Source organism: Nyctereutes procyonoides, unplaced genomic scaffold (assembly GCF_905146905.1).
Source record: "Nyctereutes procyonoides isolate TBG_1078 unplaced genomic scaffold, NYPRO_anot_genome, whole genome shotgun sequence".
Taxonomy (NCBI): Eukaryota; Metazoa; Chordata; class Mammalia; order Carnivora; family Canidae; genus Nyctereutes; species Nyctereutes procyonoides.
In genome coordinates this window covers 48,994,479-49,014,955 of record NW_026575051.1, presented here as the reverse complement: position 1 = coordinate 49,014,955, position 20,477 = coordinate 48,994,479, and the positions used below count along the sequence as shown (strand labels likewise).

At 38.5% G+C, this 20,477-nt stretch overlaps 1 protein-coding gene across 1 annotated transcript in view; it reads left to right on the top strand.

The window, feature by feature from the left end:
* MDN1 (midasin AAA ATPase 1) overlaps nt 1-20,477 on the top strand; it is a 165,071-nt gene that overhangs the window by 76,577 nt on the left and 68,017 nt on the right. Inside the window, 11 exon segments of the mRNA XM_055329790.1 lie at nt 1,248-1,466; nt 2,518-2,715; nt 4,237-4,445; nt 5,317-5,439; nt 7,905-8,102; nt 9,551-9,658; nt 10,042-10,230; nt 13,300-13,389; nt 13,495-13,758; nt 13,932-14,193; nt 19,918-20,077. Coding sequence (XP_055185765.1) covers nt 1,248-1,466; nt 2,518-2,715; nt 4,237-4,445; nt 5,317-5,439; nt 7,905-8,102; nt 9,551-9,658; nt 10,042-10,230; nt 13,300-13,389; nt 13,495-13,758; nt 13,932-14,193; nt 19,918-20,077 — 2,020 coding nt within the window.

Genomic DNA, 20,477 nt, shown 5'->3' with positions numbered 1-20,477 from the left:
TTTTTGGTAATATTTTTCTTCTAAAGAAACTTTAGATAGTTTTCTTCTAAGTGATTCACAGTGTAGCCTTAAAGCCTTTTGCTAAATGGTCCAATTTTATTAACAGCAGTGCTGATTATTCCTTATTGTATTTTCTTTTTTTAAAAAACATTCTTTGGAAAAAAAATAAAAAACATTCTTTGGTATCATGCTTTTTAGATAAACGTTTAATATTCAGGAGTTACACAAAGTGCTTTATTAAACTTAATTACTTCTAATCCATATTACTTTTTTTTTTTTTTAATTGATAAGCAACACAGAGAGGCAGAGACACAGGCAGAGGAGAAGCAGGCCCCATGCAGGGAGCCTGATGTGGGACTCGATCTCGGGACTCCAGGATCATGCCTGGGCTGAAGGCAGACGCTCAACTGCTGAGCTACCCAGGTGTCCCCTAATCTGTATTACCTAAGAAGTATTTTGTTTCCAAATATTTTACAATATGAAATTGTGATAATTAGAATAAATCATGAAACAAAATTTAGGAAACAAAATTTATGAATCCTCTAATTTGCTGAATTCTGATGGATGTGTTAATTTAGCAAAACAAAGCTGAACTAAATGCCACTGAAGGGATGCCTGAATGGCTCAGTCGTTTAAGCATCTGTGTTCAGCTCATGATCCCAGGGTCCTGGGATCAAATTCCACATGGGGCTCCCTGCTCAATGGGGAGTCTGCTTCTCCCTCTGCCCCTCCCCCTGATCTTCCTCTTTCTGTCTCTCTCTCTCTCACACACACACACACACACACACACACACTCACTCTCTCTCTTTCGAATAAATAAATAAATCCTTTTAAAAAATGCCATTGCAGATATAGCATCTCCGTTCCAGTGAATCAGTTTAAAATAAAATAAAATTTATATATTTCCTAAAATCATTGTACCTTAACTTCAGAATTGTATTTGAACATGAACCAAATGAATACTTTTCTTTGAGCGGTTTTCAGGATTGCTTCTTAGGCTGTAATTCTTAAGATGTGTTATACTATACATGAACCTCTTGGGACTGTAATAAAAACTATGGACTTCACACACACACACACCTCCCTCCTTAAAAAAAGCAGTAATGTACTTTCACAAAAATTTGCATATAATCTTATGGAGCACAGACCTCTTATAGGCTATCTCTAGGGCCTATATTACAAAACCCTATTAGGAGTGTTTGATGCAACTACTTCTAAGCAACTGCTTTTGCCTCTTTGTATTTCAGGGGCTGACATAGCTGAGGTGATGCTGGATTTCATTTATTGGCTGACCCATCAGGAATTTGGCCGAAGATGTGTGGTCAGTATCAGAGATATCCTGTCCTGGGTTAATTTCATGAACACAATGGAGGAGGAAGCTGCTTTGAAAAGGCCAGAGACCATCTCCACTGTGACGTCTTTTGTCCATGCTGCATGCCTGGTGTACATAGATGGAATAGGTTCAGGTATGTTGTCTGTTAAATGGTGTGGGGACAAAGGGATTAGGGTAGAGGAGAGTATGAAATGGAGCAAGCCAGATCTCTGACCTCTGACCCAGATATGTTAAAAAATTAGTCACTCTCACGTTTCCAAGACCAAGAATGGATTTTCTTTTCTTTCTGTTTTTGAGAGATGTTCAATATGAAAGATAGGCTGCAACTTCTCATTGCTTTTAGGCCAGGAACTTGGTAAACATGAAATGATGATTAGAGTAAAAAGAAGACTTGGAAATGCTCTTGCTCCTGAAGGACTGGATAATTCTTTCTTCCTTTTTTTTTTAATTTTTTAAAATTTAAATTCAATTAAAATATATTATTAGTTTCGGAGGTAGAGGTCAGTGATTCATCAGTCATATATAATATCATGGCGTATTACATCACATGCCTTCCTTAATAGGACTACATAATTCTTTTTTTTTTTTTTAGATTTTATTTATTTGACAGAGTAAGGGAGCAAGCACACAAGCAGGGGAAGCAGCAGTCAGAGGGAGAGGGAGAAGCATGCTCCCTGTTCCAGATGCAGGGCTTGATCCCAGGATCCTGGGTTCACGACCAGAGTTGAAGGCAGATGTGTAACTGGCTGAGCCACCCAGGCACCCAGGACTGGATATTCTTAACATGAATGGTTATTTATAGTTAATGGCCTGGATCCTTTAGTTTGTTTTTAAGTTTGCCATAATTTCATAAAATTCAGTGTTTTTCTGTTTTTTCAGCAGTGAAGATTAGAGATTAAACCAAAATGATCAGCAGTACCACATTAGTTACTCCTGTCTTCCAGGCTGATTCATCCTGGAGTGCATGGGTGCTTTACTGAATAAGCTGCTGCTGATCTGTAAATTGAAGGGATAAGGGATCGAGACTTTTGCTTTTGGATTGTTTACACTAGCAGTTGTATTTTGGGTGTACTTCTACTAGGACCTCATTTCTCCGTGAAAGTGCTCAAGAGCTCTTGATTAGTAGTTGGAAAGCTTGGCGTCATGTCATGTCATGTTTGATGGACTGTTCCATTATCTTTTAGGGGTAACTTCCTCAGGGTTTGGTACGGCTCTCTTGGCTCGCAAAGAATGTCTGAAATTCCTTATCAAGAAACTTTCCAAGATAGTGCGACTTACAGAGTGTCAGAAAAATGAATTGAAGATTTATGACAGACTCAAAGCCAAAGAATTTACTGGAATAGATAACCTTTGGGGAATTCATCCATTTTTTATACCAAGGGGTAAGAATGATTTTGAATAAATGAAGATTCTCTTCTTGTAGATCATAGGTGGTACTTGACTTTTATTGTGACTTTTAGTGTATCATGTTCATGATTATTTCTAAACTGGTTATCTGAATTAGAATCTGACTTGGCATAACCAACCATAATTTCATGAATAATTAAAAATACATAACTGACATATAAAAAGTATAGTCTTTAGTCTTTGAATAGATTGTCACGTTAAAAATTCATTTTTTATTTGATGCTCAAGACAAGAGCTTTCCTATAGTGATAATTCAGCCCATAATGTATCACCTATAGATGCTCATCAGTGCTTACCAAGATAGTTTAGTGAACTCTTGGGGGTGGGAATTGTGTCTCTTGTCTTGTCTCTGACACCTGAGATGTAGTCCAGCAGTCCTAGGCATTCAGAAAATGTCTTTTGATTGAGTAAATGGATATAAATGAATGAATGATAAATGGGAAACTGAGGTGGGTTTCAGTTCTAATCCTTGTTCTCATTCTTACTAGGTTGCTTCTACCAAATATTTAAATGAGATAGATTAGCTATCTTCTAAGGCACTAATAATTTGTTAGACTGTTACTTCTCTAGCAGGGTCATTTGTTTCTTTTTTTTTGGGGGGGGTCATTTGTTTCTTGTTTCTTCTTCTCTCCGTACATTAATAATTGTTGAGTGTCTGAAATGCTGAGAGGAACACTGGCAGTTACTGGGGGTTCAGTAGTGAACGAAACCAGTCAGGTTCCTGGCCTAATGGAATATTGCCCTTTTCTCTTTCCCTCTTAAGTAGTGCTCTCCTTTCCTGATGGTGCATCCATGATCTAATTTCCCTATATCACCATCATAGTATTTGGTATTCTCATATAGGAGCTGTATGTTAGTGACCTGGGACTGGGGTGGTCCTTGTTTCTGCTTCCATAGCTGAGGTCATGGATGTTTTCCTAGCCCTCCAAACTGTTATATGAGAAGTTTCTTCCAAGAGACACAATGACATAAATGTTAATCCCTATAAAACTATTATTAATCTGTAATTCAGCTAGGTTATGGGTTAAAGATACATCCTGAATTGTCTTCAAGACCTAAAAACCTTGGATAAAATTATTTATTTGGAACCATGTGGCCTATACACCTAGCTTACACTAGCTTAGACTTTTAGGAAAATACTTACTTGTAAAGGTAAATTGTACAAGTACATATAGTAATTCCAGATGTAGGTTGTGAAAGGAAAAATGTGTGCTTGCAGGTAGACCTATGTAAGTACATATATGTGTAATTATAAGTGCAGGAGGGATCATAGTAGTAGGCACAATTGAAGAACGTTATGTTGCTGGCTATTCCTTTAAAGCATTTTATGGACCTAGAAGTGGGGAAACGTTGAAATAGGGCTGAACATTTTCATTACAGATGGTACTTCACTGACTGAAAATCTACTGGTTAGATTCTTAAAGTCTTGAATGGATATGTATATACGATTTGGTTGAGGTCCAGCTTATATGTGGCTTTTCTTTTCTCTATTTAAGGACCTGTCCTTCACAGGAATAATATTGCTGACTATGCCCTTAGTGCAGGCACCACAGCTATGAACACCCAGAGACTCTTAAGAGCTACAAAACTGAACAAACCTATTCTCCTGGAGGGCTCCCCTGGTGTGGGCAAGACAAGTTTGGTGGGAGCATTAGCCAAGGCTTCAGGCAACATCCTTGTTCGAATCAACTTGTCTGAACAGACGGTAAGCTTAGTCATCCTACAGCTGATGAGGATGGGTATATGGAGTAATGGATTTATCTGTTCATAGAGTTTCTTAATCAAAAATAGTTATGACCTTTTCAGTATTCCAAATATGTCTTAGTGATAAAAGACCACAGCAACATGAGCTTCTAAACTAAGTGTCCTTTTGGATACATGAATAACTGATATCTATAATATTGTGCTCTCTAGATGCTTTATCCTAATAGTCTTTTGAGAGGTAATTGCCCAATTCTGTATACTCTCCTTTATTTTTGTACTTTCTGGAAAAAATTAGTAGAAATAAAATGTCCATTTAACAGTCTTATGAAATTATGGGACAAGAGGTGACAAATGAAACTCTCTAGGAATGAGGTCTTAGAGAGGGCCTGGATGTTGTTACTGGTCTTTGTTTTTATTTTATTTATTTAAAGGTTTTATTTATTTATTCATGGGAGACACAGAGACAGAGGCAGTGACACAGGGAGAAGCAGGCTCCTCACAAGGAACCCTGGACCCGAGTTTACACCCTAAGCCAAAGGCAGATTCAATCACCGAGCCACCCAGGCGTCCCTATTTGTTTTGAGTTTTGTTTTTTTATAAAGCTCACCAATTAATTTCCAAGTATAGCTACAGTTGAGAACTACTGATACAGAGCTCTAACTCCAAATGATTGATAGGACGATTCTTCAGAGCATGTCTGGGCTCCTGGTAAAGAGTGCTAGGATTGGTTAGATTGGTTAGTTCTGTCTTGGGTATAAAAAGGAAAAGTGACATAAAGCCCAAGAATTTATCAGTTTAGATTTATGGTCTTGAGATCTAGTTAATTTTTTTATGTAATGTTGGCTTTTTCTCCTTTCTACCCCCTCTCAAAGGACATCACAGACCTGTTTGGAGCAGATCTACCTGTTGAAGGTGGCAAGGGAGGAGAGTTTGCCTGGCGGGATGGCCCCTTGCTGGCAGCTCTGAAGGCAGGCCATTGGGTTGTGTTGGATGAGGTAAGAGGACTGTCTGTCGTGCCAAGCATGGGGTCACAATGGGAAGAGCAGTCATACTTTTCATATTGCTAGGCTGTATCTCATTGCTATTTTGCTAGTAAAGATAAATTCTCTAATGAAGAAAAGTCCTCCATGGTTTCTTTTAAGAATAAGAAAAGTCACTTGTAATAAAGCACATATAGAAGCCCCTATATATACAAGCCACTGCTCCTTTTGTAAGCCAGCTTTCAGAGAAAAACTGTCTCTTTACCAGTTTATACTGTGGTCTCTGGTGGGCTTGTTTGGTATTTTGTATGTATTTCATGAGTGTTAATACAAAGCAGTGTCAACCACCACATGTTTTATAAGTACAACAGAAAGACTGCAGGATGTTATTTTAAGAGGCATACAAAAAATGGTGAGAAAACAGTCAGTGTTACGTGTGCATATTGGATAAGTTTTTGACTGGGGAGAACAGAACCCCTCATGATACCTGGGATAAATGCTGAATCTTAGTGACTAGCAGGCTGCTGGAGATAATGGAAAAGTGATGCACAAAAATAGAATTAAGGCTATGGGCAAAGGTGTTGGGTCACTTTGGGATATGCCTTGTTAATCCAGGAAAAAGCTGGGAAGTAGTTGTGGACTTAAGCGATTGGTGTGATCAAAATGCTATGGATGGAAATTTTGAGACTGGCCCCAGTGGGTCCTAAGATTCACATCCTTTGGGTCTGAGGTTGGAGGGTGGGCTGTGGGATTTCTTTTCAGCTGAGCTGCTTCCTACTTAGCATGGGGGAGATATTAAGGAGGAAGGAGGTGTGTCCCATTCCGATTTTTGGAAAAAGATGCCTGATAGTATTCTTCAGCCAAGGTGAAAAAAAAAAAAAAGAGCCTGGTTTTAAAGTTTAAGTCTCAGACCATACTCTTACTGGGTGGAAATGCATCCAGGTACCCAAGACATTCTTGACTGCAGTCACATTTAAGAGTAGTTTTTAGAGTTTTATCTGTTTGAGAATATTCGGTGGAATTTGTGTTTTGTAGTGTTTATGTAAACATGACACTTGAAATTCTAATATAATGTAGTGCAGTTTTTTGCCCATTTGCATTTTATTGATTTTACATTTTCCTTATTGAATTTTTCCATGTTCCTTCAAAACTATCACACTTCGCATCCCCGACCTCTGAACTTAGCATCTGAAGACCTCCATTCAACTCTTTTCATTTTTGGCACAGAAACAACAACTACTACTACTACTACTACTACTACTACTACTACTACCACCAGTACTACTACTACTACTACTACTACTTCTTCTTCTCCTCCTCCTCCTCCTCCTTTTTTTTTTAAATATCTTATTTATTTTATGAGAGAGAGAGAGAGAGAGAGAGAGAGGCAGAGACACAAACAGAGGGAGAAGCAGGCTCTATGCAGGGAGCCCGACATGGGACTCGATCCTGGGACTCCAGGATCACGCCCTGGGCTGAAGGTGGTGCTAAACCGCTGAGCCACCGGAGCTGCACAGAAACTTCTTATATTTGTTCTTGTTCATAAAAATGTTGGTGAAAGTTAGCTGTGTCAGTCTCCTTTGTGTGGTTTATGTCATGGCTTTGAAGCCCATTTGGAGATTTCATTCAGTATTTGAGCTGGGAAAGATACTTATTTAAGTATGTAAAGAGCAGTCTTTGTCTTTAAAGATCTCAGATTTGCAAAAGTGAGATCTCTGTACTGGTAAGTTCTTTTGGTAAGCTGGGATGTGCAAGGTAGGTCCATATAGGGGTGAATACAAAGGATACAGTTTAATTTTAGAGAAGATTTTAACTGCTTTTTAAAAAAAATTCAGAGTATTTATTCAGTTTACTTAAAAGTTCTTGATAATTTATATACCCTAGTTGTCTGACGTGTATTTGTGTGTGCATGCGTGTGTGTGTGTGTGTGTGTGTGTGTGTGTGAAATAATAGGATGAATAAACTTGGTTTAAGAAATAGAATGTGGGATGCCTGGGTGGTTCAGTGGTTGAGCACCTGCCCCTGGCTCAGGGCGTGATCCGCGGTCTCAGGATCGAGTCCCACGTCAGGCTCCCTGCCTGGAGCCTGCTTCTCCCTCTGCCTACTCTTTGCCTTTCTCTCTCTGTGTCTTTCATGAATAAATAAAATCTTTAAAAAAAAAAAAAAGAAAGAAATAGAATGTTACCAGGGTTCCTAGGGTGGCTCAATTGGTTAAGCATCAGACTCTTGGTTCTGTCTTCCAAGGAATTGAGCCCCAAGGCAGGCCCTGTGCTCAGCAGGGGGTCTACTGGAGATTCTCTCTACCCCTCATACCTTCCTCCCTTCTTTCAAAAAAAAAAATCTAAAAAAAATAGAATATTACTTATATTGTTTGAGCTTTCTCCTCTTGAAAACAATACTGTTCTACTTTTATGCATATTATTCTGCTTTTTGGTATAGTTATGCCATATGTAATAAATATGTATATTTTCTTCAAATAGCTCAACCTGGCTTCTCAGTCTGTATTGGAAGGACTCAATGCTTGTTTTGACCACAGAGGAGAAATCTATGTTCCTGAGTTAGGAATGAGTTTTCAAGTACAGCATGAAAAGACGAAGATTTTCGGGTGTCAAAATCCTTTTAGACAAGGAGGTGGGAGGAAGGGCTTGCCAAGGTCTTTCCTTAACAGATTCACTCAGGTAAGATTTGCTGTTGCCATGGAGACTACAGGTGGAGTGTCGAGGGTGATAAGACTGCTGGCACAAAGCTATTAGGACACTCACTATAAGAATGAGAGAGCATCAGTTTAATGATCTGTTTCTCAATTCTGTGTCTTTATGTAATGAATATTGATGTGACTGATTTCATCATCACTCCCCTCCTGGTGTGAGTCCCTTTGTCTTTAGTTAGGAGGATCTGATGTGTTATCAGTTAGAGAGTAAGGTAACCATTCCTCCAGGAAATCCCATTACTGTGCTCAAAATAAAGGCCAGTATTCAGCCTTTCCAGGTGTCTAAGTGATCTATTAAAATACTGAATTTTTTTTTTTTTATGATGAAAATAATGCATTTCAGTTAAAGTGAGAAAGAGGGACGCCTGTGTGGCTCAGCGGTTGAGTGTCTACCCTCGGCCCGGGGTGTGATCCTGGGGTCCGTGGATTTGAGTCCCACCTCGGGCTACCTACAGGGAGCCTGCTCCTCCCTCTGCCTGTGTCTCTGCCTCTCTCTCTCTCTCTCTCTCTCTCTCTCTCTCTCTGTCTCTCATGAATAAATAAATACAATCTTAAAAAAAATTAAAATAAAGTGAGAAAGAACAGAAAACTACCAGGAAGAATAAAAAAGTCCAGTATTCTCCATACCAGAGTCAATTATTATTAACATTCAATGTCTTTCTTCCTGCCTATATTCTCATTTACAGAAATGCGGGGGTGAGGGTGGGGGGAGAATGTGTGTGTGTACATATGCTTACTTGTTTTAACATTTATTTGCCAAAGTTTGACTAGGCTCCAGTTTTGGAAATGGCTCTAGATGTTAGCTTTCTTTAATGTCCCTTTCCATTGACAGTTAATAATTTGCTGAATATCTTTTCAGAATAATTTATTATGAAGAATTTCAAACATTTAAACTTTTCAACTGAAAAGTTGAAAATTTTTTAAAAAATATTTATTTATTCATGAGAGAGACAGAAAGAGAGAGAGGCAGAGACAGGCAGAAGGAGAAACAGGCTCCATGCAGGGAGCCTGACGTGGGACTTGATCCCAGGTTTCCAGGATCATGCCCTGGGCTGAAGGCAGCGCTAAACCATTGAGCCACCTGGGCTGCCCAAAAAAGTTGAAATTTTAAAGTTAATGCTCCTATGCCCTTAAAAAATTCACTAGCATGGAGCTAACAACAAAACCTCTGTTGCCTGTATTTCATTTATCTTTAGGATTCTGTATCCTAAAAATGCAAGGAAAGACTTCTTTTCTTTCTTTCTTTTTTTTTTTTTTTGGAAAGATTTCTTTAACTCAATTTTTATATATATATCTAAACTGAGGTATCGTTACTTTGGTGTTAAATAACAGTTTTACTTTACAAGTGGTAGTCCTTCCTGGTGTTCAGTAAAGAGAAGCAATAGCATTTCTTCGTGTTCTTTTTGGATTCGATAGGTCTTTGTGGATCCCCTTACAGTAATTGACATGGAGTTCATTGCTAGTACTCTGTTTCCAGCCATTGACAAAAATATTGTTAAGAAGATGGTTGCTTTCAATAACCAAGTAAGTACCTACTTGTATTGTTTTTTATTTTCATGCTGTGATAGAACCATAAGTCTTTTTTAGAACCATAATTTTTTCAATGTGGGATACCATCAAATTTACCAGTCTCTCTAAAATAAACCACATTGAATAATACACATTTTTAGTGGAAGAAACTACTCATTTGAGGATTATAGTAATTCAGATCTATTATGTGTATGGATGTTAATGCTTACAAGAGTATCCTGATTTAAACATCTGGGTTGGGAGAAAGAGACATTTGTATCAAACCTGCTGATTTCTGTTTCCCGATTATGTATGCATTTGTAGTACAATGAAAGTACTTAATGCAGTGCCTACTAATGGGACATGTTTCCCAATAATGAATGGCGTTTTCTTTTTAGATTGATCATGAAGTGACTGTCGAAAAGAAATGGGGGCAAAAAGGAGGACCCTGGGAATTCAACCTTCGGGACCTTTTCCGCTGGTGTCAGTTGATGTTAGTTGACCAGTCTCCTGGGTGTTATGATCCTGGTCAACATGTGTTTTTGGTCTATGGTGAGAGAATGAGAACCAAGGAAGACAAAGAAAAGGTGAGTTTCACTCTTGTTCCTTGTGTTTTTTTCCATCTGAAAGTTGATTTCTTCCTAAGGGAGAGAAAGGGCATACTCACTAATAATACTAACCTCAGGAAAGCTGCTTAGAATTTAGAAGTTAAAGAGACTAAATGTTCACCTATCTCAAGGTCTCAAAGTGCAGAGTAGTTTGCTTTGGAATACACAATTTGTTGATCTCTCTGAACCCTCTTATTGCAAACCTTCTTAAAACTATGGCCTCCCAGGGGATCCCTGGGTGGCTCAGCGGTTTGGAGCTTGCCTTTGGCCCAGGGCGCGATCCTGGAGTCCCGGGATCGAGTCCCACATTGGGCTCCTGGCATGGAGCCTGCTTCTCCTTCCTCCTGTGTCTCTGCCCCCCCACTCAGTCTATCATAAACAAACAAACAAACAAATAAATAAATCTAAAAAAAAAAAAAAACCACTATGGCCTCCCAGTAATAAAGAGCTAGGTCTTCATCATCTTTCAAGGCACAAAGGGGAGAAACAGGAGGAGACAGGTGATAATCAGTAGAGGAGGAGGGTTTTCTGTTTTTAAATAAACTTTTGAGCTACAAAGCCTTTTATCTAGAAAATATAAGTAAGTATTGTAGGAGAATATTCTGTATCTGAATGGAAATAAAAATATCTCCTTTGTAAATAGAAAATGACACTAGAATTTCTAGCCAATATTAGAACAACTAATCAGCTGTTCATTTTGCCTTGTGGTATTTAAAGTCCAGTCTCACAGAATACTCACAGTAGCTGCAGGCAAGAGGCACTATCATGACCTATGACCTCTTACCAATGAGGATCCAGTGCCTAGAGTCATGGGGTGTCACCTATAGTAAAGTGGTAGAGCCAGCACTCCAGCCCCGAACTTTCCTTCCATCTCACAATTGTAGCCAAATGTTAACTCATTTATTATGTACAAGTGGCTTTTGGTCATTACATTAGAATATTCACCTAGTTTTTAGAAAATATAATTTTATTACTTATAATTCATATACCATCACCTAGAACTTTATTTTCTTTGTCCACTTACTAATTATAGTGTATTCATTGTGGCAAGACCCTGGCCAGTTAATTGGGTAACTGATGTTAGATGGTATGTCACTATAAGGGAAGGTTTCTATCCATTCTCTGTGTCAGTTATTGTAATTCACACACACAAAAGTGAGGAAAAATAGTAATAGGAGAAAGGTTTATTTAAGCTGGAAGAGTTTGAGTAAATTCAGTCTGACTTAATAAAACTAAATAAACCACATTGTGAATGTATTTGTAATTTTAATTCTGGTGGACTATTAGGGAGAGGAGAGGATAATCTGCCTTGGAGTAGAATATAAGGTCACTGAGTACCTGGACCCAGCAGTATGTGACAGGAGCACTTTCTCCTGTGCTGCTCTTTGACCCCTAGTCAACATTTGGTACTGATAATGATTTTACCTTTTTTTTTCTCCTGTTTGTCAAACTCTTATTAATTTTTTTAGTTGAGATATAACTGACATATAAACATTATTTTCAGGTGTAGAACACAGTGATTCAGTATTTGTTTACCTTGTGAAATCACAATATGTCTAGTTAACACATGTCACCTTACATAGTTACAAAAGACTTTTTCCTTTGGATGACAACTTTTGAAACCTGTTCTATTAGCAGTTTTCAAACACACAATACTGTATTATTAACTACAGTCACCATGCTGTACATTCTGTCCTATGACTTATTTTATAATATTGCTATTTTATTTTCTGACTTTAGTCCAGTGTACAGTGATAATGAGTTTTGGCTGCTTTGTTAGAAACATGCAATTTGGTGTACTTATTTTGGGTGGCCGGAATTTTTCTTGCTACTCTGGACTAAATTGTGTATTTTACACATCCCTAGCTATCCTCTCTGCCCCAATTCCTCTTAAAAAGAAATCCAGGAAGGAAAGAAGTAGGGCTATTGGCAAGTTTTCTAATTGTATTTCTGGTAAGGAAGGGATAACTGATGTAAATAATCAGAAAAATAGCAATGGTTGTCATTCTACATAAATATTTAGAAAGCTAAAATCATATTATGGAATAAATAACTTACTAACCATGAGTAAATCCTATAACTCTTATGAATCCTGCTATATATATCAATAAAGTAGAAATGATACCTATCTTGCAAGGCTGTAAGGATCAGAAATAATCTATTAAAGTACTTCTATAATGTTTGGCACATAATAGATGCTCAAAAAATGGTCATTGCTCTTCAAAATCTTCAGACTATTCTACCTTCTTTTTAGATGGTATCTTGAATGGGGAAAGCAGATTCAGGGAGGCGTGGGTGGCTCAGTGGTTGAGCCTCTGCTTTCAGCTCAGGGCTTGATCCTTGAGACCTGGGATTGAGTCCCACATCGGGCTCCCTGCATGGAGCCTGCTTCTCCCTCTACCTGTGTCTCTGCCTCTCTCTTTGTGTGTCTCTCATGAATAAATGAATAAAATCTTTTAAGAAAAAGGAAAGCAGATTCATTTTTCTTTTTTTTTTCCAGATTCATTTTTTATCTGTAGATTTGCCATAATATCCATGGCTTTAATTTATGATATATTCTCAACTGGAATCTCATATAGTTTGAGATTAGGTGATTACTCTTTTCTTGAGTTCCAGTTTGCTTTCATTCTGAAGATTTATTTATTTATTTATTTATTTTTTTTTTTAAATTTTTATTTATTTATGATAGTCACAGAGAGAGAGAGAGAGAGGCAGAGACACAGGCAGGGGGAGAAGCAGGCTCCATGCACCGGGAGCCTGACGTGGGATCCGATCCCGGGTCTCCAGGATCGCGCCCTGGGCCAAAGGCAGGCGCTAAACTGCTGCGCCACCCAGGGATCCCTTTTTTTTTTTTTTTTTTAATTTTTATTTATCATTCTGAAGATTTAAATAAATGTAATCTATAAGAGAAAAATCAAAAGGATAGGGAAATTGTGACTAGTGTTCATTCACAGTATTGTGATATCTCTTGCTGTGCATGTTTTCTAGAAGATTTGGCTAGGAATTTGATGAAGTGATACATGTTTTGATTGTATTATCTTCATTTAGGTCATTGCTGTGTTCAAGGATGTGTTTAATTCAAGTTCCAACCCATACTTGGGAACCAGACTATTTCACATCACTCCTTATGATGTTCAGGTGAGTCATGTAGAATAAACCACTATTCTTTTACATTTTTCTTTGATTTTCTCTGCCCCCACAACCAGGCACACTTGTGAAATCTGACTGGCATGTCTTTTTCAGCTGGGCTACTCTGTCCTTTCCCGTGGTAGTTACGTTCCTCTCCTGTCCCGCCGTCCCCTGTTGCTCCTGCACCAGTCATTACAGTCTCTGGAGTCTATTATGAAATGTGTGCAGATGAGCTGGATGGTCATCCTTGTGGGTCCAGCCTCTGTGGGCAAGACCAGCCTGGTCCAGCTTCTGGCACACCTTACTGGTCACACATTAAAGATCATGGCTATGAACAGTGCAATGGATACTACAGAGCTTCTGGGTGGATTTGAGCAGGTAAAGTCTGCCTTTGCATTTTCAGTCAAAACATGTATAATGCTGTGGTCTGACTCTTGGTCTTCTGTGTTGGTGACTACAAGTAGGAATTTTTGTTTTGTTTTTTAATTTAAAAGAGTGTTCTTTTGACTCTGGCCAGTGGCTATGATGAGTTTATGCTCTGGAAATTTCAGGTTGATCTTATACGGCCATGGAGGCAGCTGCTAGAAAAGGTGGAAGGCACTGTAAGGGCACTGTTAAGAGACAGCCTTCTTATCAGTTCTGATGATGCAGAAGTAGTGCTTCGAGCCTGGAGTCACTTTCTTCTGACTTATAAGCCCAAGTGTCTTGGAGATGCTGGTAAAGGTATCACGATGGAGATTGTCAACAAGCTGGAAGCAGTATTATTGCTTATGCAGCGACTCAACAACAAAATCAACTCCTACTCCAAGGCAGGTATGTGTGTTTGGATATGTGTTTCAGATATGTAGATAGTATTGTCCATGTAGTGTCCATGTATAAGTAGTAATGTATTTGTAAGGTATTATCTGTAATTTTTTAATTAATGTAATAGTTATTAAGAAAACTTGAAAATATTTGTTTTAGAAATTAACATGAAGCTGATGTAAAATAATTTAGAATTATAAAGCAAAAATGAAAGAAATTTAGTGAGCTTGATAGTTTATCTTGTATGTAATCATCTATGATAGTAAATCATTTGCATGTAAACTGGCTTTATTTTTTTCTTGGCTTTTAAAACTAGTTAAAAAAATAAAACTAGTTAAGTAATTTCTCAAAATATCATTTATTCATTCATTCATTCAGTTAGTTATGATTTTATTTACTTATTCATGAGAGACTCAGAGGGAGAGAGACAGAAATGGAGGCAGAGGGAGAAGCAGGCTCCATGCAGGGAGCCTGATGCAGGCCTCAATCCCAGGACCGCGAGATCACGCCCTGAGCCAAAGACAGATAGATGCTCAACCGCTGAGCCACCTAGGCGTCCCTAAAATTTTATTTTATTTTAAATTATTATTTATTTATTTGAAAGAGAGTGCACGCTCAAGAGAGCATGAGTGTGTGGGGGGTTGGGGGTGGAAGGGAGAGAAGAGAAACAAGCAGACTCCCTGCTGTGCAGGGAGCCTGACTTGGGGCTCCATCCCAGGACCCTAGATCATGACCTGAGCCAAAGGCAGATGCTTAATCAACTGAGCCACCCAGGCACTCCCCAAAATTAAATATTTAAATGGGAGAATAGAAATCTAAATTGATCATTAGGATGTGTTTATTAGTTTTGTATAGAAAGTGGAAGAAAATCTTCAGTTAACATGGAAACTTCTCGCATATTGTGGTGCAGTTTTTTGGGTGATGAAGATTATGCTTTTAGGGAAGATTATAGGCTCATAGATTGTGTCCATCACTATGATTGTCATCTTTTATTTTCAAAGCCTTTTACTGGTTATAAAGGGTTGATTCCTTAGAGATAAAGAAGTGAGACTCCTCTCATCTAGCTCTATAAACAATGTATCCATGGCTGTGGGTTAAATAGTTTACTTTCTTAAGCAGGAGAATGATTTTATTGTTGATTTGATTTGTCAGTTCCCCCAATTCAAGCCCATTAATTAGATTTGAAATCCTTTCCTCATTCACTCAAATTTAATTGTGAGAGATATTTAATGGAGTTATACATTGGTTTATACATTTTTTGAAGGTATTATAAAATTTCCCATTGAGCTATGAATTCCAAGTGGGTGGTAGTCTTGTATTAAAAATTTACTTTTTTTTTTTTTTTAATTTTTATTTACTTATGATAGTCACAGAGAGAGAGAGACAGAGACACAGGCAGAGGGAGAAGCAGGCTCCATGCACCGGGAGCCCGATGTGGGATTCGATCCTGGGTCTCCAGGATCGCGCCCTGGGCCAAAGGCAGGCGCCAAACCGCTGCGCCACCCAAGGATCCCTAAAAATTTACTTTTAAACCTCACAATACCACTGCATTACAAGGAAAGATTATCTTCATCTTATGTTTATGGAAATGGTTGCTCATAGAGGTTAAATACCATGCTTAATGTTGTACAGTTACAAAGTGGCTTGACTAGGTTTTGAATCTAATCCTCTGACCTTACAGCCTTCAGTCTAGTTCTTCTATGTATCTTTCAGTTGAAATTTAAATATTTACAGTAAGTTCTCACAGCTCATTCAAAATGCTGCTTATTTAAGAATCACTTTCATATTGAGTAATTTCTTAGGGGTATTAATAGAGTGAGAAAAGGTGTGTCAAACAATTTTTCTGTTTTACTTTTGGTTAAATGTTTTTTTCTGTAAATATTTATATCTTAACATTACTGTGAAGATACATGAGTTATATTATTAACTTGAGAACTAGAATATATTTATCTTAAATGCTAATGCTTTTTCATAATAGCTGCATTAACATTTTTGCTAATTTCATCTGATTTTTGGGTTAGTTCTATTGACTTTTTTTTTTTCCTGGTTGTAAGTCATATTTTCTTTGTACGTCTAGTAATTTTGATTGGATGCTGGAAATTTTAAGCGCTTAGTGCTGCATTTTTGTTGATCCTTGAGCAACATGGCGTTTGAATGGGTTGACTTATGTGTGGATTTTTTCCCAAAAACATATAAATGTATTTTCCTTATAATATTTTTAAAATCTTTTAGCTTACTAAGAATTGTAATAATAGAGTATATAGTATATAGTATATACAGTGTGCATAATGTGTTAATAGACTGCTGCTGGTAAGGTGGCTATTAGTGGTTAGGTTTTTGAGGAGTCAGAAGTTATATGTGGCTTTGTATGTTGCTATCCAATTTCCCCAGCACCATTTTTCTTTTTTTTTTTTATTTTTTTTTAAGGATTTTATTTATCTATTCACGAGAGACAGAAAGAGAGGCAGACACACAGGCAGAGGGAGAAGCAGGCTCCATGCAGGGAGTCTGATGTGGGACTCAATCCCGGGTCTCCAGGATCACACTCTGGGCTGCAGGCGGCGCCAAACCGCTGTGCCACCGGGGCTGCCCCACAGTGAATTTTTTTGTGTTGATTTTGTGTTCTGCAAGTTTACTGAATTTTTTTTCTTTCTTTGTGGTGGTGTAGGGTTTTCTCTATGTAATGTTACATCATGTGCAAATAGTGACAGTTTTCCTTTTTCCTTTCCAATTCGGATGCTTTATTTTTCTCTCCTAATTGCTCTGGCTTGGAATTCCAGTATTGTGTTGAATAAAATGGTGAGAGTTGACATCCTTACCTTGTTCTTGATCTCAGAGGAAAAGCTGTCAGCTTTTTGTTGCTAAGTGTGATGTTATCTGTGTTATAATAAAACTCTATATAGTAATATATTAATATGTTGAAGCATATTCCCTCTGTACTCACTTTATTAAGGGTTTTTATCATGAATGGATGTTGAATTTTGTCAGGTGCTTTTTCTGCATCTGTTGAAATGGTCATATGATTTTTATCCTTCATTTTTTTTTTAAGATTTTATTTATTTATTCATGAGAATACACAGAGAGGAGAGAGAGAGACAGAGACACAGGCAGAGGGAGAAGCAGGCTCCATGCAGGGAGCCCGACATGGGACTCGATCCCGGGTCCCCAGGATCACGCCCTGAGCTGCAGGTGGCGCTAAACTGCTAAGCCACCGGGGCTGCCCTATCCTTCATTTTGTTAACTTGTTTGGTCACATTGATTTGCAGATATTGAACCATTCTTGCATCCCTGGAATAAAAACCATTTGATTGTAGTGTATGATCCTTTCACTGTATTGCTGAATTTAGTTTACTGATTGTTTTGTTGGGAATCTTCAGATCTATGTTTATCAGTGATATTAGCCTATAATTTTTTTTTTTTAAGTAGACTCCACGTGGGCCTTGAACTCACAGCTGTAAGCTCAAGAGTTGAATGCTCTACCAACTGAGCCAGCGAGGCACCCATAGACTGTAATTTTCTTTCCTTGCGGCATCCTTGTCAGGTTTTGGTATCGGGGTAATGTTGACATTATAAAATGAGTTTGGAAAAGTTCCCTCCTCTTCTTCTTCTGTTTTTTGGGGAATTGTTTGAGAAAGATTGATATTCTTTTTGAATGTTCGTAGAATTTACCAATTCTATCTCATTTCTGGGTGACACTGCTTATTACAGTTCCATGAGATCAGGAACTCAACCTCTCCTGGCCTCCAGAGCCAGAGGATCAAGAGGCATCCCCTGAGTGATAGCTATAAAAATCAGAGCCCAAGACTTAATGTAAAAAGCTTTCTGGGAAGTACTGGTGCTCTAGAGCACCACAAAGGAAGAGCACAAAGATCGTGCCCATCAGTCTTCTTCCCCAGATAGTGTTCCAGCGGGCTCTAGGATGTATATGTTATATTAGGTGCTTGCTTCTCAGGTGTGTCTTCCATACAACGAGGTGAGCCTCCTTCACTTTGAGTCTGGGTGCAGTTAGCTGTCTCTCTTAGCTCTGCCCTGGGTTGGAGGAGTCTGAGTGTGTGTGAGCCCTTTCTCCAATCACAATCTTGTATTCTTGGGATGTGACCCTGTTGCTTTTAGAAGATAGATGTTTTGAGGGCTTGCCTTTCAGGTTCATGTTTTAGAAGTTGGGATTCCTGATGTGTGGTTCAAACCTTTTTTTTTTTTTTAATTATTTTTAAAATTTATTTATGATAGTCACACACAGAGAGAGAGAGAGGCAGAGACACAGGCAGAGGGAGAAGCAGGCTCCATGCACTGGGAGCCCGACGTGGGATTCGATCCCGGGTCTCCAGGATCGCGCCCTGGGCCAAAGGCAGGCGCTAAACCACTGTGCCACCCAGGGATCCCTGGTTCAAACCTTTTGTTCCATAGTGAGAAGCTCCACGTTTTCAGGCTTTTCCAAGTTGTGGGTCACACAGCACTAGAGATGGGGTTTATGGTGAGAATATTTCTCAGCCTTTCCTATTTGCTTCAACGTGGTAGGTTTGTTTCCAGTCTGTCTGAGACCTCTGTGGTATGTTTGAGTTCCCTCTCCTTGCTTTGCGATCCTGAAATTGCTTCCAGGCAGAAATCGAGTGAAATTATAGGGCTTCCTTTCCTTAGGTGTCACAGCCCTCTGCTGTTGGCCAGTGTTTGAAAGCAGTTGTTTCATATATTTGATACAGTTTTTAGGTGGTTAACAGTGGAGGTAAAGTCTAAACTTTATTATTCCTCATGGAGTTCAATGCATAATACTTGGTGATATGAACAAGAGTCATAAGAGAACTTCCAATAAAAAAAAAAGAGCAGTTGAAAAGTTTTTGGCATGGGCCATTTAAGCACTAAGCAAATAAATACCTGTTGTTACTATAATCGTATGATATCGTCATTATAAAGAAAGTCTAGTTTAATGGCGTTGATTTTCATTGTGCCAATTTTTAGTGTCCATTTCATGGACATTTGATAAAAATGCGGTAATAGGTGGGAGGCATTATTCTCCTTATGCCATTTAAGAAATTATAACAAAGATTATTTACCTTTACTATCACCTTTGAGTTCCCTCTACCTAGCCATTAATTCAGAAAAGCATTAAAAAATATTTTCTGCCACCAGCCCTAATTTTTCTTCTTTCCTTTTTTTTTTTTTTAACCTGTTTTGTTTAAATAAAAACAAAACAAAAACCCCCTTCTTATTTATACTCTATTACAAAACTTTAAACACTAGGGCCAGGGACTTCTGGGTGACTCAGCAGTTGAGCGTCTGCCTTTGGTTCAGGGCGCTATCCCATTCCAGGGATCGAGTCCTCCACCGGACTCCCTGCAAGGAGCCTGCCTCTCCCTCTGCCTGTGTGTCTGCCTCTCTCTCTCTCTGTTTTTCTCATGAATAAATAAATAAATCTTTTTAAAAAACCTGGGTCAGAAGTTTCCAATTTTCTTTCTTTTTTAAAAATCTTTTATTTATCCATGAAAGACACACACAGAGAGAGAGGCAGATATACAGGCAGAGGGAGAGACAGGCTCCATGCAGGGAGCCTGATGTGGGACTCGATCCTGGGTCTCCAGGATCACACCCTGGGCCAAAGACGGGCACTAAACCACTGAGCCACCCAGGCTGCCCTCCAATTTTCTTTTAATAAACTCTTAGGGTTTTTTGTTTTTCTTTTGTTGGTTTTCTTATTGTCCCAGTTTGAAAATAAATGCTATGGCTGTGACGTTTCAGAATTTGCCAAACTTGTGGAAGAGTTCCGAAATTTTGGGGTGAAGCTTCTGCAGTCCACCAGTGGCCACAGCCATGGCACATTTGAATGGGTTGACAGCATGTTTGTTCGGGCTCTGAAGTCTGGAGATTGGCTTTTGATGGACAATGTTAACTTCTGCAAGTAAGGACCTTCTGCTTAATCACAAGATTGATATTTGAGATATGCTTGTCAAAGTAGAAACCCAGTTGAAAGCTCTGGTATTTTGAACCCATTGTTAACTAGATACATATCCCTGTGGTGAACAAAGGTAGTTGGTCATTAGTTGCAAGATTTTAGTTTTGTATGACTGTTTTGAACTGAGCTGAAGGCTAACACAATTGGGTTACTTTTCCAACCATTTTTGAGGTAGACCTTTTTATTTAATATCGAAAATACTCCTTTTGTTAGGGTCATTCTTGAGGCCAAGTTTTTGAAATAGTGATCTTTTACAGGCCAGACATTTAGTAAATATGCATCAGTGTGTATTGCTTTGATTCTAAAGTAAGGAAAAAGGCATCGTAAAACTTCCGTAGTACATAGC